The sequence below is a fragment of the Branchiostoma lanceolatum genome, chromosome 6 (genome assembly GCF_035083965.1).
Source record: "Branchiostoma lanceolatum isolate klBraLanc5 chromosome 6, klBraLanc5.hap2, whole genome shotgun sequence".
Taxonomy (NCBI): Eukaryota; Metazoa; Chordata; class Leptocardii; order Amphioxiformes; family Branchiostomatidae; genus Branchiostoma; species Branchiostoma lanceolatum.
In genome coordinates, this window is record NC_089727.1 from 4,816,457 (window position 1) to 4,841,458 (window position 25,002).

At 40.9% G+C, this 25,002-nt stretch overlaps 1 protein-coding gene across 1 annotated transcript in view; it reads right to left on the minus strand.

Moving 5' to 3' along the window:
- LOC136437201 (E3 ubiquitin-protein ligase MYCBP2-like) overlaps positions 1 to 24,721 on the minus strand; it is a 160,770-nt gene extending 136,049 nt beyond the window's left edge. The window contains exons 1-4 of the mRNA XM_066431682.1: positions 24,412 to 24,721; positions 24,141 to 24,204; positions 21,447 to 21,689; positions 20,004 to 20,157 (exon numbers count right to left, since the gene is read on the minus strand). Coding sequence (XP_066287779.1) covers positions 20,004 to 20,157; positions 21,447 to 21,689; positions 24,141 to 24,204; positions 24,412 to 24,545 — 595 coding nt within the window. The 5' untranslated portion in view covers positions 24,546 to 24,721. The remainder of the gene's footprint in view (positions 1 to 20,003; positions 20,158 to 21,446; positions 21,690 to 24,140; positions 24,205 to 24,411) is intronic.
- Positions 24,722 to 25,002: the final 281 nt, after the last annotated feature.

Consider the following 25,002-nt stretch of genomic DNA (forward strand, 5'->3'; position numbering starts at 1 on the left):
TTGGGTGGGGAGAGTTGCCCACTGGCACACCTTCTGCAGTGGACATGCCAAGACAAATCCCCATTGTTCCGAAACACTTCACATGCAAACCTATTTTCTGCTTCATAAATTAATACCAAGGCCAAATCTATGCTTCGGGCAATCAACTTGGCATTTTGCCAGGTTTTCGAGGCATAATTCTATCAATACTGCATGACAAATTTCACGCTGTTTGAGGCAAGGTGTTTAATAGAGAGCCATGCTGCCCTAAGAGCAATTTTTCTCCTTCGCTGTTCCACACCGGCGCACTCAGGTTGCCCCTCCCTAGAGAGGCAAGGACAAAGCTATTCATTTACCTGCAGCCCTTTTTAAATCATACTTGTGTCCTTTGGCCCTTACAATATATCACCGCTCCTCTTGGGTCGTTCTTTCCATTAAAGGAACACCACTTCTTGGAGTGAACTTCTCAAACTGTACGTGAACCTTTGAGAAAGAGCATTAGAAAATTTCACTGTGTAGCATACTGAGTCAAACCTGGATTCAGCAACCAGTCGAGGGACTTAGGGAAACGGTTGCTGAGGACAGGTGGTTTCTCAGGACAGAATGGGTTTAACCATGTAAAAATGGATGGCAATGTTTTAATGTGTTTTGTGACGGAAGGTCCTTGCCTGCGACAGATGGTTGCCAGACCAAGTTTGACTGTAATACCAAGGAGTAATGCTGCTAGCTATTTGATATGTACTTCACCTTTTTATCGTCAGTTCACGGGGCTCGAAATAGTGGGTGCATGTGCACCTGTGTGTACCCAAAATTGGAGCTGTGCACCTAATTTTTGACTGTGGGTGCACCAGTGCACCTAGATATTTTCGTACACTATAGGGTAACAGTTCTCTTGTACACTAGCATTGATTACAGACTGAAGTTCTTAATTAAGGTAGGCAGTAGTGTCAAACTTATGTTTTGCTGACATTCAACTTTACTTTATTTGGTGCACCCAAATTTTTTTCTGTGCACCTAATTTTTTTGGTTGGGTGCACCAGTGCGCCTATCTCCAAAAACGAATTTCGAGCCCTGGTTCATCATCCACATATTGAATGGAACATCATGTAACTACACCCCTAGTATTAAAAAAAACCCTCATAATTACCAATAACTTAATCATGCAACTTCACTCCTAGTATTTAAAAAAAACCTCATAATTACTGATAACTTATTCCTCTCTTTCCTGATTTCATTCCTTTTATGAAGAAACAACTTGTTCCTGATTGCAAGTTCATGATGGCAGGAACTGCTTCTAAGTTCATGGTTTCAAAATATTTTATCAGGAATAATGAAGGTGCAAATGTCAAAATGAAACTTCCGAAAACTGACAAGGCAATATGCACATGCATATCTTCATCCTCTACACGTCATAGACTCAATCTCGTATGAACAGGTATCATAACTTTATCTCTTCATCACCATGGAAACTAGACTGTATAATTAGCATGTGTCCCGTCAAATTTGAACCTTGTGAAGTTCAATTGAATTTGAGGGCAGACAGGCTACATTTCTGGCACCAGCCAACTTATACACACTCTATCACCCACAGGAGGTTATCATGGGTGACTGTACTGACGTCGACGTGATAGAAATTTCCCGGCAGGAAAATAAATGAGACTCATTTCGTCAAGCACAAAAGGAGGAATCTCTGTCCGTTTTTGCTACCAAGGAATATTAGACTAACCAACCCATGGGGTTAAAAGCTGCAAATGCAAAAAAAGTTTTCATGACAATTGACATGATTATACTTTCTGTACCCCATCATTGTTTTGTAAGTACAGTATTATAGGAGTTGTTAGTTACATGCAAAAATGTGTGCTGCCAAGCTATGTTTTCCCAATCATTCAATCCTTGCCATACTGTGAAATTGGTAAATATATACTCACAAAGGTATGACCAATTACACAGTTAATGCATCTACTATATTTCAGAGTTATTTCAAATTACATTACATGCTGACTCCCATGTGCTCTAAATGCCATATTTTCCAGTGTCAACCATTTAGGCCAACCTTTTGTTTGTATTGCATACCCGGTAAACCATATCAAGGCGTAACACACCAGGTTTGTACTGAAGAGTACAAGCTGCATATCCGGACAAATTCATATGATCCACACACACCGGGAAGGACCCCTACTCTTTTTGGTAAGTGTTGTGTGTGTGGGGGGGGGTCTTTAACATGCTTGAGGTGTGGCTCTCCTCAAACACGGGACCTCCATTTAATTTCCTATCCCAGGGACGTCCCTAACCGAAGCTAGGTCCTCATTTACACCTGAGTGAAGGGCATGACTTCAACGGGACAAATCAAGGAACCCCGGATTCAAACCCGGTATCTCTGGGTTCTGGGGCCCAAACACCCTGCCACTACGGCACCGCGACGCCTTCTGCAGCACTTTGGCATTCAGAACAGGACCGGGCTGCTATCTATTGACAGCTGTTAATGTAGCACAGCAGAACAGGCATGTATGATGGAACCGGGAAACCTTCACAAATTACTGCTTTTAATTATCCCTCCTGGCTCCAACTCTGAGCACAGACGTGATCAAGTGTTCCGCTTGAATCAATGTCTGCTGTGAGTTGTGTTTTAATCAGGCGACACCAACTGCCGTTTCTGCGCACAATGTCAATTGGAACACAAGCACTGCTGAGGATGTAATTACACTTAAAGGTGCGAAATAAAAGCAGCAATCTTAATCTTGAATCAAGGACCCCGGCGTAGAAAAACATTGGATACAAACAGCTCTATTGATGTAATAACAATTCCAATGCAGAGAGGTACATGTACCGTAACGTGAGTTTTGACTTGAGTCTGTAGTTGTGGGAAATACCAAAGGCAGGGGAGGTTACTGCAATTACAAATTGGATGCTAGTAAGGCATAAGTCATAAATCAAGATTCTAGCAATACAATATATGTAACTCACTATGACTGTTATACTTGAGTCTACTTTTTATAGGAAAGAGAGAAGACCATCCAACCAGCACCAACATCTGAACAACTAACAAGTCAGCACCAAGGACAACACAGTAGACAACCATGGGCACTGTTGGCAATACACATACATACTGAATTGCAATAAAACAGCTGATTACAAGACCTAACTGACTATTGTCTTGAAAGTTGAGACACATGTTAGGGAGATTGATCAAGACTATATGAGTCAGCTTTTTAATTAAAAGAAAACGAAAAGACCATCCAACCGAATATACTTGCAATACAGATACATACTGAATAATAATAAAACAACTCAGCTGATTACAATACCTAACTGACTATTGTCCTGCAAATTGAGACATATGTTGAGCACATGGGCGCAGCAGGAAACCACCTAGCTATAGCACAAGCTTGTAACTTGGCTTACGAGGGATCATGTTACCCTTAAGAGTACCTGGACAAACTCTGGCAATGTGCCCAAGCACAAGTAACCAATCTGCCTCGGTCTGTGTTCGGCTGTCTTTCCCGACTTGTCCAGCCTGTCGGAAGTAATCTTGATGATGGCAATTTTTCCCTCCCTGTAACAAAGCCTGGCATCAAGAAAAATCAATGCTAGAGCTGTGGCCCTGATGTGACACCTGACGGCTAACTTTGGGGTGGTGACATGTTATTTTCCTTATTGAACAATCTCCCAAAGAATGAATCTTCATACAAACTACTTGAGTTGTGTCACATCTGCTGTGGAATACAAATGTACTGAAGCACATACTGTCTCCCAAGGTAACAAGAAACTAATGTATAAATTTAGGAAACGGTCACTGTCTCCTAAATCTGTCCAGTTGCTTGAGCAACTGTTACCTTCCATATCTTATTACTAACCTACATCGACGAACATAGTGTTTCAGAATTCATGACACATTAGCACCCATTATCCTTGTATAGATGTACATGTACTGAAGAGAAATATCCTAATTTCCCACCTTTCATAATTTATCCCTCCTTCTAGATGACCCACATAGCTGTCCATAACGAATCTGGCAAAACGTGGAACTTTCCAGAAGATCGAAAAAGTGTGACTGTTACAAGTCGTAAAGTTTGCGCCAACTCCGGTGTCGTGTAATCTGATTTACAACGTGGCTGATAATTGTTCCCTGCCTTTACCTAACAACTTCACGCCCATTTGCACCCCCACATTAGTCACACACACCCTCCTCCCCATCCTCTACACTGTCGACCAACCATCTAAAGGACGTCTGCCGCGGTCTTCCCCACTCTTACACATGCTGCGAGGCTTCTGCCAACGTGCACAATCTTGTCTAATGGTGCTTTTGATTTAATCTGCCTGACTACAAGCTTTTTCTGTAGTATAAATTATTCATTTTATTTCACATTTACAAATTAGCCATGGAAGACTGTGGGCAATTCGTGTGGAACAAATATGCATATTGATAATAACTGTAGTGAATAGTGACGTATAATACATGCGTCTTTGATTGAGAAAAATGGAAGAAAACGTGTACAGTCATCACTTTACAAATTAAAGTAACTTATGAAAGATGTACATGACTGTGTGCATGTCAAGTCTACATGTGTACACGGGTCTCATATTAGAAATGGCTGTTTCAACTCAGCCGTATCAAAATCACAACTGAACTACAAATTGTGAAAGTTTGTATAGTTGTTAAGTTCAATGCTTATCATTTCTATTATGTTGTATTTGTACCTACTCTGGGCACTAATGCAGGTAGGCAGATTCCTAATACCATGCAACTAAAAGGGTGATGTTGTAGCAAAAGCAGCAACAGTGACCCAATAAAGTACACAGCAATTTCAGCTTCCACATAGAAAGATTGATCTCGCTTCACTGTCGTCATCGAGGACATCGTCGGATGCCAACTCAGGAAGCTCGGATCACCTTACGCCACTCGTCGCCGTCTACAAAATGTTATCTAAATCTTGTCTTAACTTGCTATTCTATTGAACCATCTGAAATTGTCTTTACTTCATTAACATATTTATTCAGAGGTTTGGTATAAAAATCTACTTCTACCAGATCAGTCCTTAGTCACTGACAAAAGATAGCGGATGCTATCTGAAATGAATGACTGTTTCAAAATTTTATCTAGTTGCTTGAGTAACTATTTTTGGTGTTATCTAAATCATTTCCGCTAAAAAGCACACCTTCATGTAAATCAGTTGGTACAACAGTGCTGTATCTCTTCTCACATGTCTGTAGCCAGGGTGCCATCCTATTTCTACCGGGGCTCCTACACTCACTACCCTATTTTTTCAGGGTAGCGAGTGTAGGAGCCCCGGTAGAAATAGGATGGCACCCAGGCTAACATGTCTGTTCCACTTGTCTACATTTTTACCGGTAAGAAAAATGATTCTGAAACTAGGCCATGGACAGACCAAATGTTCCTCCTGAGAACAGAGAGATGTCATTAGTGCACCCAGGCAAGGTCAGTGTAATTCAATCAGCCCGGTACTTTCTGCAGACATTGTTTTTTCATAGGGAACGGAGGATGGATAATCAAATTACTTTAAATGGCTAAAATTGCCATAAATCAGGGAATGCCAAAAGGTCAGAGGAGGTATACCCGAGTACTGTACACCCACATTTAGAATATATGTACCTTAGAGGCCTCTATCATGTCTAGTGCACCGTTAATGTAACTACCCAGGGCAGTTCCAGGAAAAACCATAGGAGACCATACAACAGACCAACTCAGAAATTTTTCATATGGCTGCATTTGAGAAATGGTTTGAAATACCAAACCCATTTCTATTTCTGTTTTGTTCACCATGTTGCCAGCTACATCTTGTTTTCTTAAAACAACTCTTACTTTGGTCTTGGTTTTTCAAGAGAGTTATGACAAACAAGTTAGAAATACAAATATGGTTGACTAGGGTACATATATAGAACATAAACATCAAAGACTCAATACATTAACGCTTGTCTATAGAACTTTAACTGGCCTTTTCTGCTTGAATCAGAGCAAATAGGGAGAACTTTTATTTTGCCTAGGAAATTAAAGCTATGCTGCCCCGACGGCTGACTAAGCTATGGGAGAGAAGAAGAGAGAGAAGCTTAAAGAACAAATGTTGTAGAAGGTTACATAGATGTAATTCTAGAAGGGACAAGTATCATATGCAAGTAGCTTCCTAAATGCAAGACATGTATTTTAAAAATTCCTTATAGATTATAGCTGTTGAGGTAACAAGACAAGAATGATTTAATCTGTTGCAGTAATGTTCACATTACAGCATCAGCTGCAGTAAATTTGTTTTAGAAAAGCCGGGTAATAAATGTAGCAACTAAAGGCCAGGTAGGATTAAGGAAATATGAATTGGGCTGTTAAGATAGCTGTAGAGCTTTAATAACTAGGTAATAAACATGGAATGACCCCATTAGTAAAAGGAAATTTACTGTTTCCTGCGGTAATTCTACACCACCCTGAGTCTTTGATACCAAGGCCACATAGTATTGGTTATATTGTAACTTGCCTCGGGGTTCAACACTTCTTTTTTTCCGGTAAACAATACAGTAAGCCTCGTATTAGATGTTTTTGTGCAGAAATTGATAAGGCATCAGCAAGACAAAGTGTATCACAAGAAACATATCCAGGAGGAGCACTTGTACCCATCAACAGACAATGACGGGAACAAAGTTTTATATCCACGGGAAGATTAAATCTGATTTCTCCTGTTAGCTTTCATCTTTCATTGCCAGAACCTTTTCATTCCCAGATAATACTCATCTGTTGATTTAGTAACGCCATCGCTCAGTTCTAAAGGCAACAGCCCCATCAAGTGAAACCCCATCGTTTCCCACACAGCAAGACAGATTTCCCCATTTCCAAATCCTTCACATATTCATTGGAAGCCATTCCGACCCTCATAAAACCTGGGCCCCATTTGTCAGCACACTACAGATGGTCAAAGTTGACTAGATTTAGGCGCAAGTGGAAGAGAAGTGAGGCAGATTACCGCAAATGCTTTGCCGGTGGGCTAGCTGCCCAAAGTACTGCTTGGGGACAGCACCACACGGAGTTGAGGAAAACTCCTCCACACCTAGTGCGCCTAGGGGTGCATGAAATGCCCCTAGATGCTAAGCAAGAGACGTAATGACAGGCACTTTTAGCAAGAGTTTTAGGCACTCGTTTCCACACACTGAGAACATTTATAACAAATTATAAACTAATCTCATCTTTTGTCTTTACTGCACAGGCTTGAACATCAGAACCTGGATTTTGTTCCAGTCCTTGCAGGGTAGTAACTGGTAAGAGGAAATGAACCCAATACATAAAATTTCAAATTCTCAAAGAAGATTCTATTTTAACCAAGGACATTATAGGCCTATATGCATTAACTAATAAGATTAATATACTTTTAGAAAAATTTAGATGTGTACTGGTACCAGCCTTGGTACTGTTAAGTGATCTTTCTGGACTCTTTTTTGGTACATTTTTCTCCTCTCTTGTATGGGTCATGTTAGACATACATGAAAGCTCTTTGAAGGGCAGATTTCCATCCTGTACTGTGATGTGAACATCACCATGCAGATGTCCCTCTATTTAGCTCTAGGGCACAATACCACCAAGAACATTGCCGTTTATTTGGGAGACCTTTACGTATGTAAATGTTGCAGAAACCAAAACAACAGTTTCAAAGCTGCAACGACAGATCAGAATATCAAAGTGCATGAAAGCAAGCTTGAGGCATAAGTCCCATACATTATTACTTTTGATTTTAATACAAGAAAGCATATAACATTATCGATGTGTACATAAAGGTTCAGTCCAAGAATACAATCCATAGAAAACGTTACTAAAAGCATTTCCTTAATGTCAAGAGTGCAAGTAAGATCACATCAAATATGCTCCATGATGCTCCATTAATTCCAAAATAAACATAATTACAGACTACACAACTAGAAGTATGCAAGAAGAGCATAGACAGATGTTTATTGAATGTTATCAACAACATATGCACAAAGCTTCCTCTAGCTTTCCTCATTGGCATAGACTGAAGTTTCCTATACGCAACAGGACAATTATTGAACTGGAAATCTTTTACCCTAAAAGGCCATTTACAAAAAGGAGCGAACCTCTTTTTTTTGCCTACTATAGGCACTTAAGCTCAGCCTTTTACACTATTGGAACAACTGATTGACAAAATTGCAAATGGCTCTGGCATACTCTCTTCCGCACAGCTCTTAAACCATTAATACATTGCCAAGGTTCATTTCCTTCCTTAAAGAGTTCTAAGTACATTGGGAATTCTTTAACTACAAGTTAAAGACTCAGAAACTTTCCCACACTCCAAACGACAAGAGTTATATACTTGAAAGGGAGTTGCGAGCCAAACTCATTAAAAGTGGTAAATGAACGAGAATTGTCTGTTTAAAAGCTACTTTAATGCTTACTGCACTTGGGGGTAAAATCGAAGTACTCAAGCCTGATGCTAAGTGAACCACTCGAGTGAAATCTACTTTTAGGTTTCTTCTGTACTTGCAACACAGAAGAAAACTTTGGGTAGGTAGGAGACTTGCAAATGCAATGGTAGGCTATACGCATAACTTACATGTATATATACCTTGTACAGTATCACACAGTCATCAATATTTTACCGGGGAAGTCCCAAGGGCCCATCTATTAGAAATTGAAACATTGATTCTGGTATTAGGTGTAGCAGCATGTTTTGCTGCTAATCAAATCTTGCTCAACAGTTCATACCAACTGGAATGTAACCTTCAGCACTCATAGGGTACAGGGTTGACCAAGTTGCTGCTGGTATGTTGATGAATTAGACTCAGAGGCTAATCAGAAATGTCCTGTTTTGCTGTAAATTTGGACGATAAGCTCTTTCATTTAAGCAATGCAAAGTTGTATCTTGGGCCTGCCATGGAGGTGAACCCTTGCCTTTGGCAGGTCAACTAACCATGCCGCCCACGGGGGAAACCAGACACATAGATCACTCCAGTAGTAAAAATTTAACTCTGTCTTGGCAAGGAGAGGGGGGCAGTGTCCTACATGTCTGATTACAGCAGCTATTGAAGTGATTATTCTTCTACTTTTGCATGCAACTACTGCTACAGTGGAATAACACAAGTGTCTATAACCAAGGGTACATCTTTAGCTACCAATCTATAAGTTTCTGAGTCACTTGAGTTAGGACAGTGTTCTTGCTCCACAAAGTAATATTTTTTCTACCGCATCATTTCCCCATGAATATCATGAAATCAACTATACTTGCTGAACAAGCTTTCAAATCACTATGCCCACAGTGCTGATGGTGTTGACACATTTAAATCACTTGGGTTAACATCGTAACTTCCTGTTTTATCGCGGTAAGAGTTCAATAATCGTGATGAGCCATAAATCGGAAAAGCTAACTTTTATTTTCTTCCCGCATTAGAGCCGTACTTGGCAGTTGTAAAACCACACACAATTGCCATAAACAGAATTTAATCAGGTTCTTCCCCAGCCTAACTGCTACTATGCAATCTGGACCCTCCCAGGTATGGCCATTACACTGGTTGCATCCCATTGGATTGGTAGTAAAACGGTGGCATTTCTCCAAGTTCAATACGGACCTGATTGCAGCTGGAACTTACAGCTTCCATGGGTGGCTTTATGATGAAGGTACCGAGTCCTTTCCGGTAGCACATTTCAGCTGTTTTCAATACATGAGGAGGAGTTTACGATTTCTTGGATTCAAGAATTAAAGACTTAGAAAGTGAAACCCTTTGCAAGAATTTGACAACTTACTTTAAGGCCAAAAAATTACAAAACAAATGCTCAAAAAGCTAATCCAAAAATTCTACATATAGTCCAGCAAAACAAGGACAACTGAAATTTGAAGAAAGAATTCTTTTTAGATATTTCTTGAACCCAAGCAAATTGCCATGATCTTGAGCGTGACAGCACTCACACACACAATGTACAATGTAAGTCCTTCAAACAAATGATGGCACCCCCTCTGACGAACAACACTCTGCTGCCTCTTCACAACGCTTTGCGGCACACACTGTTTGCCGCGTGAAAAGGCCCGCTCCGACTCCTTGACTGATGCAAGGGTCCTGGCCAATAATGATGCAGCAAACTCCGCTCTTGCCATAGCACAGATGGCCCAAATTGGATGCTCCTGCCACAATGAAAGGAGCACCAATCATTTTGAAGATGCAAGGGAATTGTACACACTACGGTCTCACAAGCACACCTGTACATGTACATGTATGCCTGGGATGCTTTTCAATAGGTGTTGTCCTCAAGGAAAAGTTGGTAGGAGGGTATACAATGTATATGTGCCTACTACTAGGAATAAAGATACTGGCTACGCTTTTCTTCGTTTCAACAACATGACTGTAGCAAACTTAAGAATCTGACGTTTTGTAACATTTTGGCAAGCTCGTTATGAAAGCATTCTTTCTTATTCTAATGATTGGACACTGCTTAAAACGACAGATTGCACAAAACTATTTTTTAAGTGCATGGACGAATAGTTTGACTGATAATTGTAGGTTATATATGCAAAGTCGTATTTTCTAATGCCCCTATCATGTTTTTTAGGAATATTGTTATGTGAAATATCTTACTAAAAGGCTGAAATTGAAAAAAAATTCCAGAAGATCAGAGGATGAAACTACACCACATTAATGATTAATTGTTCCTGTACTGTTCCTATAACAAACACATTTTCTATGATTCTTTACCACATTTTACAATTTATACATAACTTCAAACACCGTAAAGATGTATATTGCATTTGGAAAGGTCAATAAGCCGTAACCCAGTATTATGATCAAAGGGATCAAATAAAAAAGAAGGTATGAGGCATGATAAAAATAAAAATTGCCCTGCCAGTTCTTTCTCTCATTGATCAATATCGGCCACCCTGGACTGTTGTCGTCCCTGCTTTTTCATTTGGGAAGAAATGAGTTTGATTTGAAAGGCGCGATATCGTCACCATCAAAGTTGAGATTCATCCTCCTGAGACCAGAGGCATGATAAGTCCTGCTTTGCTGTCATAAATCTATCACATGAAACAGTCCATCCAGCGGCGCTGCTAGATCGTAAGAAGGCAGTTCCTATTTTAGTAGGAGAGGAAGATGCTATCGTTGTCACAAGGGAGACAATTTCTTTAGAGGCAGAGGATGCACATTTTAATGGCATAACTGTATGTAGCAAAACGACTTCCTAACAAGCAGAAGAAACATTCATGAAGCATCATCTGTCAGAAAAAATGACTCTGATGTTTACAATATGAAAGACTTTTTGACTACATACATGAATAGAAAGAACAAATGCACACCTGCAACTGTTCTATTAGCAGTGTAAATCAATTCGTAATAACCATGCTCTGTCCCTGGTGTGCATCACCTCTGCTCTTTGATCGCTGCACACAAACCTCCCTGTAAGGCTTACGGGCAGATCTTATCGGGACAGAGGAGAAAGGTTCCCTTATCAATCTCTGAAGCTTACACAGGAGTACAGCGGTCCTTGGCATGTCAACATCCCACCACCACTTTCAAGCCCCTGTCACACAGTCGACGCAACCCGGTCACATTTGTCAATACCGCCAGAAGGTCGCCAAACTAAAAAATGAACTGAGAGTCGAACATATTTTTTACCTGAAAATCTACCCAAACACACTCAGGGACCTGCAAACTGCCCTATTTCTAAAAATCATGCTATGATCAAGAGAACACTGGATGTATTACAACTGCAAATGTCATCTAGAGCTTGCAGACTTGTCGGCCGATCACTTTTCCTACTGTGTGACTGGGGCAAATATGCAGACCGATCCTTTTCGAACGTGCTGTGTGACAGGACCATAACATACGAAACAACACCTTTTTCACCATCTGCAAATTTTCTCCTTGACATGATTGAAGGTGCCAATCTTCCCCGTACAAAAGGATGAATGATGTGCTAGGCTAAAGCCTTTGTATCAACCTGAATGGCATGATAAACCTCCAAGCCCTTTGGTGCTCCGAAGGGGACTCCAGCCGTACCTGTGGTAATCCCCCCACAGAGGTTCTCACGTTCAGGCCGCGCTATCAACAGATACCAGGTACATGTATGCGGGCTGTCATGATTGATGCCACCTCTCATAAACACAGGTTTCAATGTCGACCAAACTATTAATGGACACACCTTGATGGAAATGACCGTCAGCTATCTAAAGAGCTGCTTGAACTTACTATTGCTGGCATCAGAAGTGATCACTGATCACTGACCGATTTTTATTCTGACTTGTATATATCTTGGAAAAAATCAAACAGGCTTAGGGGAAAGTGTCAGAACTGTGTGAGATGTTATTTTTTCGGAACGTCTGATTCACTATTTTCATATCAAAATTATTAATTTAAATCTAAACCACACATACAGATAAACAGACGATTTTGCTATATTCAACAGAATTTGTGAAGGAATCTTCTTCTTGCTGCTGCTTCCTGTTCACTAAATCACTGAGCAAATTTGATAAATCCCTATCTGTGCCCCTCCCCTCTCCCAGGGGATCCTTGCTGTAGTCAATTTATGCACATTTTGTTTACAATGACACCATCCCCGCTGTCACAAGTGCCATCCCAATCAACCAGCCTCCCCCTCGGAATATAACATCAATTCATATGGAACTATTCAGTTCATCTCATTTTTATCTTGGGATAAATGGTTCCTATAACATTCATAACAGTGGTGCAGATTAATAGACATTGTTACAGTATTACGACAGCATGGAATGAAGAAAATTGGGGATGGCTTTGACTTTTAATATTGCGATGATGAGCGATCACCGAGGCCTGCCTAACTACAAACGCATAATGTGTGAAACTATTAGAGAACATGATTTATGGGTAAGGCTAGAATTGTATAACTTATGCACATGAAAAAAGGTTATGATTAAAAATGGATTAATCAAACATTTAGACATGAAATGTATTCATTGATTTTAACAAACTTTTTAATCCCTCTTCTACTTAATGCTGTTTGCAGAAAGGTCAGGCTATAAACCAAAAAATTGCATTAGCATCCATTGGGCTTTATCTATTTTACTACAAGCGTTCCAACTGTATGTTGTAACAGTACGAACTGATCGATGCTAACTCAGTTCTTTCCATCTCCAGTTTTAAAAAAATGTTCCTAGTGCAGAGTTCCTTACATCATTCAAAGAGGAAACTTTCAAGGCTTTATCCCTGACTTAGATATCATCAATTTCTCCTGAAAGCCATGGCAATAGTTCAACTTAAATCAGATCAAGACACATAATGTGGGTCGGTGCCCCAAATCCCTCTATTTCTCACCCTACAGACGGGATAAAGAGTCCTGTTTTATTCATGATGTAATATCGGTTGCTCCTATACAAGTGTAAGTCTGCATGAAATTCACATTGACAATGATCGTGTCTTTAAACCTGCAATGGGGGAAATGTGATCAATGGGTGACTACCTTTCATATAGGCTGTATATGTCCATGACACCTGCACGTGAGAACAATACAACATCCGCGCATCAAGTGCTGGCACCCTATCTCAAAGTCAAGGTACAAATTGACAAGGACAGATCAAAAGTCGACAACGCAGAAACACCGGTTGAAATTTTTTGTTGCCATCTATCTTATTTTATTTTTTTTTAACAATGGTTATTTACTGCTTTTTAATCTAAAAATTGTCCTCACATTTCTGATGTGTATGATTAAATGTCTTCGAATCCCATTTTGTTTTTGCAAACTTTTCTTCACATTTCCGAGTACCAATGCAAACGAAGACACCCATAGCGCTAGCAGTTTCAGAGTCTACATCAGTTCTGAGCCCCTTCCTGGACCCATGCCACAGATTGGTATTATTATCAATCATGATTAAAGACTCTTCACAGCACTCGGAAGCTCGTTGATGGAAGGTTTTCCGTAAACAATGTGGTATGAACATATGGTCTTTATTGGTTACCTATATTTGCCGATAATAACTATTGGTTTACTAGTTTATTCAGTCGGCAAGTTTATATTCTGATATGAAAAATATAACGCCAATCGATTTCTCACGTTATTTGGAAATGATGAAAAAGTTTTCAAATGCTATATTGCATTTGTAAAATTGTGGGTGTGATTTTGCAGCAGGTGCCTTTTATTGGACATCACAACTTGTGGCAGAGATTTAACGGCAGTTCCTAACCACTAAAAACATATACAGTAACGTTATAAAGTATTGAGTGTTGTTCAAACCCTCTATTACTCCCCACACCTGTCTGACCAGATGGCTGGACTGCTGCATCCAAATTGTATTTCTACTCCGTCCATATTTCATCAGTTGGAACATGGGTTACATTTAATCTAGCTGTTCGACCTAAGGTGGAATTACCAACTAAATTCTGTATCTATTTCCTGATATTTTATTCTTCAAGGTCACATGAGGATGTGCCGACAGCTATAAGTATACATGATTGGATACTTTTTATTCAGGAGGGATTGCTATTATGACCAAATGGATGAATGCAGCAGAAGAGCCTTGCAAAGATTTTCTTGACGTACGGCATGCTTAATGGATAAGGCCCACTTAATTCATCTAGCTTCCTCTGATCACAATTCTTTTCCGTAGCAATCTTCCTCAAAAGGGGTTGATTGCAAAATCACCAAGTCGGAAAATCAGCACATGTCCACACCAGGAAAGGCTCGTACGCGGCAGTAACTCACCGCGAAGCTGATGCAATTTCTGTCCCGGCAACTTCACACAACTCAGCTGAAAGGCAATTTCACTTCAGAAGCAAAATCATATTTTTCAACAAAAAAAATAGCCAAGGGCAGATATATTTGATGTGCCAACTTGATTTACATGCAATAGAAACCGCTTGATGGAAATAATAACTTGCAACAATATTGTATGCTGCCTGTGTCTGACCTTAGGAATGAAGAACTTCTGAATTAAAGTAGCTTATACCTCTATTTCACAGTACATTTATGGTTATGCATTCTTTATCCAGAAATCAGCGACTTGCTACATATTCAGGAGAATTCCTCTCAATCTCATTTTCTCATCCCATGCCTGGCTGAAGTTGCATACACAGTAAAGACAGTCATCAGAACTTGTATAAACTTTTTCAATCTATCTGCTTGCATTTTAAGAGCATTAACTTGTAATCTTTCCCCCATTTAGTTGCATCTTCAAGATATTCTCCTGATGGCCATATGGTTATTTGCATGGACGCACTAAGCTGGTGGAAGCGACCACATCTAAAAGTAGAATGTATTCAATCAAGATTTTCATACACATTTGTTCTATACATAAAAATAGTGACAATCAGTATCTACCTGCTAGGAAATCCTCTGGCCTGTTCAATGTTTTATGACGAGCAGACCAATCGTGATGTGGTGATTTCAAATGGCTCATAGATGGGAGTTGCCCGTATTGCCTTTCCCCTGCCTACAGTTAAGTGCTTGGTAAAACAGAATTAGTTGGCACATGTAGAGTAATATGCCTTTCCACCAGGGAAATAGCGTTTTCATTAAGACCTTCAGGGGCCACATATTGCAAATGTAACGTGAATGAGGGATGAGCGCGGAGAGAAGTCTCCTTGCAGAACGGATCACGCTCAGAGCGGTCCCTGATTCCACAAGCTGGGCCATCTGCCGAACATTCAGACGCACACGAGTGAGACAAAATACAGATGTTTCAGATACACATCGCTTCGTGGAAATACTGCAAATCAATTAAGGGGCTTAGTAGTTGCTTCCTCAGCCATCTGTACAACTCGGTCTCTAATCAGAGTGGGCGATTTTTAATGTCCTCCCTTTCAAAGGATTCAGACTGTGTGCATTTCACTTCCACATTAGGATTTATCCATGCAAGAAACTAAACCTAGTCGGTAGTTACTTACACTGTGATGAATAACACTGACTACAGGTTGGTGATCATGAAATGATCCCACATAGACAAGCAAGCCCTTACCTCATGAGTTCATGTTTATATTGTCAAACATTTTCCTCCTCTACACTTAAACCCTGCAACACATTATTTTGATGCCAAGTAAAGCTAAAAGCTCTCAAACTGAGCCAGAGAATATGTGGTAGTGCCTTTTTGATAATAGCCACAGGCTATGCACCAACCACATGTTGGCAGAGGTGCAAGATGTAATCTAATCATGCCACATTTGGTCAAGATAGATGGGGGCGTTGGTGTTACATCTACACAGTTCTGAGGCAGTGCCAACTCACTAGTTGGAACGTGCCTCTTTATAACCACATCTATTAAGATGAAAAGCTGCTATCAGATTGACTGAGCAGGGAAAGAGAGTTAGGAAGATTTTTGATTTAGCAACTGATGGGCATCATCAGGTGTGTTCGCATTTGAATACATTGGTTTGATCGTGTTTTAAACAAAAGGTTTATTTCTGCTTTCTTGTCATAGCCTAAGATTACATGTTGTAACAAAATTCATTTTGTCATACAGAACATTTGAGAACATACGGACATTTGTCAAATAAGCAAATCTGGAACTGTTCCAGGACCAAATACAGCATGCAGAGAATCTAAATGAAAGTGCAGTAAAGATCTCTTAATAAGAAGAATTAGTACCAGGAATTAAACAGACCTAGAGAGTAAGGAATCAAATTAGCCTATCTTAGATATTCTGTCATTAGAATGATAAAGATCAGTCGAATAGACTATAATGGACATGTAAAAAGTTTAAAACGCTAACAGAACAGGTTTTTGCTTTGCAACACCTGTACATGTAATTATATTATATATAATAAGGACGAAAGGGATGTCAATGACAAATGACAAAACTTCTGCTAGGGTGTTTCAAAGTAACTGAAAAGAGAGAATGCTGAGGACAATTCCTAGTTCCTCCATAATTTGATGTCCATCCTTTACCAACCATCCCCAACATGTGACTAACAGGGTGGTAATGACACTATCCGCCATGCCTTCATGTTGCCATCCCATTGCTACCTGTCCTGTACCTGAGTCCACAGCTGATAAACTCTCCGTGGATTGACATGAATGCTGACAGAGAGGCGAGAAACCATTTTTCTGCTAGGATAGGCAACTATGTCACTGCAACTAACATGCTAAAATATCTCCTAAGATGCAAAAAGTGAAAAATTGTAATATACACTCTTCCATGATAACATTTCATGGCTCATCCAAATAAATTTGACACCAACGTGCAAGCAGCATACCTGTATGAGAAGTAAACCCTCACACCTGTTTCCATTACCAACAACACATACACGTAAAGCTGAGAAAGCACATAAAGACAAACATTCCCCCATCTTCTTGATTGAAAGCAACATAAAGCTTTTCTGAAACAACTATCAGTTCCAGCTGAACAATAAGCAATGCTCTCCTTCCCATTAATACACAACGAGTAAGGCAGTATCAACACTTAAATGTTTATAGCTGAGACAACTACTTCCTTATTTATTACTTCTCCTCATGACTTAGTCATTTTTTATTTGCCGCAAGCGGCTTGATTCTTCCCTAAGCCGCCATTTGTTGAGATTGCTGTACATTCCCCTTTCGTACACTGACGGGTTCCATCGCCTCATTGGCAGCCGTTTGCCCATCTACTTGTGAGGCGAGTCTGACAGTAACGGATCTGCCTTCCACGTCAGAAGATGGGATATACGACCTTCCTCTGACAGCCTACGCTTCAGTGGTGACTGGCAAATTGAAGTAACGGCACAAAATAGCATGTGCGGCTCTTGGATTCTATCAGATTGATAATAGGGAATGGAAATTAGTAGGCTGTTCACACATTAGACTACTGATATGTATCTTACCTGGCCTGATGTTACCTCTAACTCTTGTGCTGTATGCAACAAAACATCCAAACATACTCTAGCACGAAAGGGTATGCAAAGCAAAGCTTATCGCTCACTTGCACTGTGCCATAACATCAATTTATGAGCTTACGTACCAATTCACACTGCACAATATACATTGTGGATATATATTTTTTCACCTTACAGGGAATGAATGATATTTTCATCAACTGTCGGGTGTTGATTCATAGACTTATCCTGCATGAGTACATTTAAACATCCTGGTTCCACAAATACAGACATTCTACTCTACTGAAGAATGTTCCGCACACTTTTTCATCAGGACAAGATTTATCTCGTGTCCACGCCCCATAGACACCACCATCTGCCATCTCTCCACCCAGGAACGCTCCTGAAACAGCCCTTTAGAACCAGTGACTAGGGGTGGATACCGGTTCGCTGGACCTGATTCGGACCTTTATAACATCCAAGAACCGAGTCCAAAAAACCTGAAAGCCAAAAACCTGAGTCCAAAAAAAACTGAACAAAGTACAAATATATTTTCCTATTTTGTTTGATAAGTGTTTTGAGTCTCCCCTCTGACAAAAAAGGCATTTAAATAAGTACAACATTCAAATATCAAACACTGTTTTATCTTGAAAGTCTTCTCACCAAGAAAGGTTTATAGTTGTGCATGTCAGAATCAATTCTCTATGCTTAATATTGGTCTAATAAAACAAAACATCAACTGGACAGGATCCGGGCCCAGGTTCAGGTCCGGACCTGAACCTAAATCTCTGGACCTAAACTTGGGCTTGGACCTTATTAAGCCGAACTGGGATCCACCCCTATTACAGGGAATTAATGAATGATATTTTCATCAACTGTCGGGTGTTGATTCGTAGACTTATCCTGCATGAGTACATTTAAACATCCTGGTTCCACAAATACAGACATTCTACTCTACAGAACAATTTTCTGCACACTTTTTCATCAGGACAAGATTTATCTCGTGTCCACACCACCATCTGCCATCTCTCCACCCAGAAACGCTCCTGACACAGCCCTTTAGAACCAGTGACTCATCTACGTATACCCCCATCACGAACTACACCTGAGCATCTACAGATCACAGCATCTGCCCACCCACACTCCCAGACTTCTAATCTGATGACCTGGCTGAAACCCAATTTGTAACAGAGTTTCCAAACGCACTGCCTGAGAACACTGCAGGAATCATAAGCGAATCATCAGTGTCTACACAATGTACTTCCTGCGAACCGCTTCCATCTGGCATTCAGTTTTATTAAAAGACTGGTTGGGTCATAACTCTTCTTTTATTAACATCCCTACAGTCTAAGCTATGTTACAGCACAAGTGAGAGGAATGGGCAATAAGTAGACTGTACTATACTCTAACATGAGTGAATGACTGTTTTTGGACCCGACCCAAGGCACCGCATGGTTCCTGGTTGTGTCACAGGCCGCCCTTCTACATTAGGACTGACAGTAGGGTTCAAGTCAAGTGCTGTACAACTAACAATCATGGTTGTACTGCTCCAGGGCTGGCACATGTCGAATTCTACATTTCTGTACCATGTATGAAAGTCAAAATCATACTGGTGATCACCGCTTCCACATTCAATGTACATTGCACTTTTAGGGTATGATAGGGGGAATATCAGTATACAAAAATTAAGAAACCAGTGAAATCATTCAGCAGAAACTGGTCAAGAATATTATGTGACAAAACAAACCGGGCAACCAAAAATGTCAAATCTACATACACCTTATTCTATTAGTAGTACAGCTTAAGTAGTAAGAACCGATAAAGCAATTTGAGGCTTGACAATACCAGCTGACGAGGCAGGCTAGGAGGGGAACTACATTATCCATCGCCCCAGCACTGTCACTGAAGGATGACTGCAGCGTAAGCAAGTACTTTGAGGACTAGTCTACCGAAGCACAATAAAAATTAGTCGGGCAACTAATAAGACTCCATCTGCTCTCAAGATTACAGATCTTAAGGTACTGTACAGGCATTAGACTTTCATCAAGAATCGGAAAAAGATAACAGCCCAAGCCTACATCTATTCATCTCTTCTGGCGCCGATACATTTCTGTACCTTGGCTTTAATGACTTTTGGTACCTATGTTGCTGATTCAGCAAGTTGTATCACTCAGAGAGGACTGAAATAAAAGAACAGGTCAGTAATGCAATGCAATGTAATGATATTTCAGGAGCTTGTGTCCATAGACTTATCCTGCAGTAAGAGAGAAACGAACCTATGACATCTGCTGGTTCGCTCCGAAGACCCTCTGGCTGCTGTCCTTGCAGCATGTCCAACAATGCCTGTAGGGCTCGTGCACATAGTGCAGGGTGGGACAGGCGCGTCTCTCGGATCAGCTCGAACACCCCGCACAGCCCTATGCCAACAATCTGGAAGGAAGGAAGGAATATAAGTAAGACAACATGGCAAAATGACTGTTAAAAGTTGTTAGTGAATTTGTTTTGAATCACTGTTGAAATGACATCTGAAACGTCTGATATTTTCATATTGTAATCCAGTGGTATAGATTGTAAAATTCTATCCTTTCTGACTTTTAAGAATAAATGTGCAAACTATATAATAGTTAGCAACAATATCAGCTATTCTTCCATTCATTTTGCACAATACACAAACTTCATTCTTATCAGCCCATTTTCCATGTTTAACTGATTTACGATATGGGAATCATTTAGAATCAGGCAATGTTGCTATACAACACCAAGATAATGTATTCTAGTGTGTTCTGAGTAATTCAGTCTCACACCATCATCAAAGTAATAGATATCAATTATGTCAGTTCTTTCAAATGCCTCAGACACATTCATCACAGCAATTTATGCTTGTGTTGATCATTCATGTTGTTGCTTTGTCAGACATTTCTCATCCACGACTATACATCATGTATACAATAAACAACTGCTACTGCTCGATACAAGCTATAGCTTAGGTACATTTCTGCATGTTTTTGACTTTCCAGTAAATTTGATGCAAATTAACAAGGTATTTCAGACACCATTCAATAATGTAGATGTCTGCCACTTGCAATAAAAGTCATCTTATTCTATCTTATCTTATATAAAAAGTGAAAGAAAACTTTCACTTTTACTTTCTTTCTGACAGTAGGTGTGCTGATCCGTCAAATGGAAAGAACACATCAAACAAATTGGCACCCACAGCCAGCACTCCCGCGGGACTGTTTTCCATCTCCCTAACACAACTGTCACACAGAGTCATGCTCAACAACACAGCACCAGCCTGACACAAACACAATCACCACTCATCCAAACGTCCTTCACTGAAAGGGTCGTAAAAATCGCTACCTCCACAAATCACAATTAATTAAATTTCCCTCGTCGCCGCCGTGAGAACAAAAGCTACTTTTCTAGGCACGTCCTCTCCGGGGGAAAATGTCCTACAATTCATTTTGAGTAAAGCCACAACTGAGCTCTGATATCAGCATCTCTTGTAACTCTTGAGAACGTAACAGTCCGCGGTGAAGCATTCTCCTGGCAAAGAACACAGCTGCATAAGCATGGTCGCCTAGCAACAGTGTAATCAGGGGAACGATGTTCTATAAGCCTGTCATTAATTTCAAACCTGAGTGATCATCAAAATCATCTTTGTGAATAAATTCATCCCACGGTAACATGCAGAAACATTCCAGAGCGCCCTTACTTACCCTGGGAAGTTTGGGAATCACTTCCTTTACTTGATCCTCCGTTTCATCTTCCGAATCCGACTCCGCTGCTCGCTTCTCGCTTGTCAAGGTGGCTAAAATCCTGGCAGTTTCTCGTGTCTGACGGTCCAACACTGCCTGGCGAATGTGTGCATACACATTGAACGCAGATGCATTCCCTGGGATCTCTATTGTTGGGACTTGAAAAGGAATGGATTCATTGCCATTACTACTTGTCGTTCCTCCCTGCAAAAAAGTATGAATTAAACATGCTGTTAGAGAAGCCTGTGCAGTTGGGGGTTGACTTTAATTACATTTGATAACGCACCCTTTGATCATGAGACATGGGCTGAGCGATCTTATGTCTGCTCCAAACAAAGTACCATTGCTAATCATAAATGCATTCTACAAATCATTATAAATTTCTCTTATTAATTAGAGATCTGATAAGAAAACTCCTGTAAAGATGATGGATGCTGCAGCATTCCAAGTACAGACCTCTTCTTGTTCTCTAATTGCATCACATTAATTAAACCAAATTTAATATTTCTACCAGGAGAGAAGTTAGCTTTCTACATTTCCGGTGACAAGTGCTGTGCAGAATGTCAATTAGGGAACGAACGAACGAGAAGAAAAAAAATCAGTTTTAATATGGTTCCTACTGATGGGCTTCCCATCAAATTATTAAAATGATGTTGCCATGCATAATTGAGACTGACAATATGCAGTACGATGACCTCGGGCAAAGAGACAGTCTTTATACATTAGTGCTAAAACATTGCAGTTGCTGCATTGATCAATACAAACCCAAGGGAGCAAACGACACAGTAATTGTGTAAAAAGACATGATAATTCCAATCGCATATTTAACAATGTTTTATTTTTGGGGGGCAATCGTGATGGCTGAAGGAATTTTATCTCTACACCAATATTTGATCATGTAAGATGGGTAATGCTCAAAATCTGATATTCAAATCATCAAATCCAATTTAACTGTGGGGCTCCATTCCAACCCCTAGGGATGCCTTTGACAGGTGCATAAAAAAAGAATCAACTTCACAGGTCCCTAACAAAAAAGGGTGCAGCGTGATCCTTGATAGAAACTACATATACAATGGCTGGGGGAAATGATCTGTACTGTTAACAAAAGTGCTATCTACTGGTTTTTGTGTACAAAATTGGGGAAACCTATGTCAAGCCTACCCTATGTCAAGCCTACGTTTGTATATTGTCTAGGCTGTCAAGGTGAAAATCAATACAACATTGAGCATGCACCTATATGAAAGAAAAGAGAGACACCCGAGGCCTCATAACATATACTACTATCGTATCGATACGGAAAAATCAGAGTATAGTCTGGAAGGGATGAGTAAGATGGTATGGACAGAGTGGGGCTTTATCTGCAGGTGTACGCCAGGCATCGTACGCTATGCATCGTAATTCTCCGGGATTCCAGAATCAGCCCTGGGGGTCGATATCCTCAGGGACATCCTGTGCGCTTTATTTTGGGCAGCATTAATCATTCATAAGGAGATTAGCTATAACCTGGCAGTTATTACGGACCATCAGTGCCGCACCGTCCCGCTGACCGGTGGCGCCAGCCTCCGCCGTTTTTACGCGCGGAACCAGGAAGTCACCTAACGAAGCAAATTACCATCTTTTTGTTCCGTGCCGAGAGGCAGCCATCACTCTTTCCTGGGGGTCAACCCCGAGAAATGAACTGACAGACTTTGATTAAGAGATATTTGTCACTGTCCCGGCATCATACCCGTTAAATCAAATACCGTACGACAAAACGGGGAACATTTGCCTGACGACACGACATGACAGCCGGGAAGCGGAGGGACTTGATGAAATTTCCGACAAAACTCTCGCTGGCATTCTTGATGGACCTTCAGTAATGATCTCTGTATCATCTTGTCAGAGGTGAAAAGAATTTGAAATCTCAAGACACTGCTGTGGTAACGTTACCATTCCTATACATCAGCGTGCACTTGGTTGTCCTCCCTATTTCATCAGTATCCGTCCGTGTCGAGTGATACTTCTGAGATGCCAGGGAGGACAAGATCAATTTTATTAGGGCCATTACTGATAGCGCCATGTTTGGTCTGATTGCACATGGCAAAGCAAATAAGTCAGGCAAAATGGCCATGGACCAGACTTCCATTGCCGTCCTCCTCATCAATGGGATGCTGCAATTTTGTCGCTCCATCAGTAAGCTACATGTGGCAACGCCTGGGTGCCGAGATAAAAAACATGGACACTCAGCAGGGAAAAAAATAATTTTCATAGAAATTTGGAACTAATTGATTGATCATCCATGGACGCAGAGTGTGAGTATGACAGATAGATACAACGACGCAAAACCATTGGGCCATGGGATAATTTAGACCCTCCATTGCTTGGGCCAGCTTCAGCTTTACATTTCCAATTTTACATCCGTTTATACTAAATCATAGTTCTTCTTTTCTTGATCTTAGAAAGAGAATCGGACACATCTGTGGTGGACACAAACAAAAGCTAGACTTCTAGATGTAGGGGAAGACTGAACTCCGTTCCTATCCCTACCCCGGACCCGAGGTGCGGCACGCGAGCTTCGATTCGTGCAGCGGTTCTTCATTGTTCACAAAACGAAACCAGTCCTCTGGCCCGACCCTAAAACAAATACCTGCAGCAGGCGGAAGGCATGACATTTACCTTTGTCTTCTCCTTGGTCTTGGGCTTGGCTTTCCTCCTTGTTTTCTTCTTGGTTGGGCTGGCTCTGGAAAAACAGAAAGAGGTTAGGAGGAAAAGGGGCGTGGAGTGGAAGGGATTGCTTCTTCACACCATCACTTACCAAAACAACAACAGAGCTTTGTTACACAAGTTCACATTGTTCCTTACAACATCTACAGTCGTGTAGACCGTGTGTACGACGGAGGGAGAACACGTTAGAGTACGGGGAGAACACAGATGATGATTGGCTGACCTTGCGGGTACAGACTCCTGTACAGCGGGGCCGGCGAAGAGCCGATGGAAGCGGCCGCCCAGCGCGGCTCCGCTCAACAACACTTCGGGCTGAGTGCGCGAGGAGCTCGCCACGGGCACCACCGCAGCAGCCATAGCGCCGATCGCCCGGTCTCGGCCCTGGAAGAACTTGCTCGCGCTGTTACAGAAATCCCCGCTCAATTGGCCCGGTTCGTCGCGTTTGCACGAAACAATTCCGCCCGACTAGCGAGCGACTGACTTCCTCCTCCTTAAGGCCGCCGCCATCTTGGTGCCATGACGTCATCCGGACTTGCCCGGTAGGTCAGGGGTCATCATAGTGGGATTCTGACTCACAGATCTGCGATCCTAAAAAAAGGACATTAAACGTTAATATCTCGCCTTGTCATGGTCCTATGTAAACAGATTAGCTGATACAATGAAAACTATCAATTATGAGCAATAAATTACCACTAGCAAATCCACTGACATAAATATTTTCCGTACAATCAAAAAGAGTTCTCAATCATGAGCTTAATGCAATGCAGCGGCTCTTCGGAATTTGTCCGTCGTATATTCCACAAATACCCGTCAG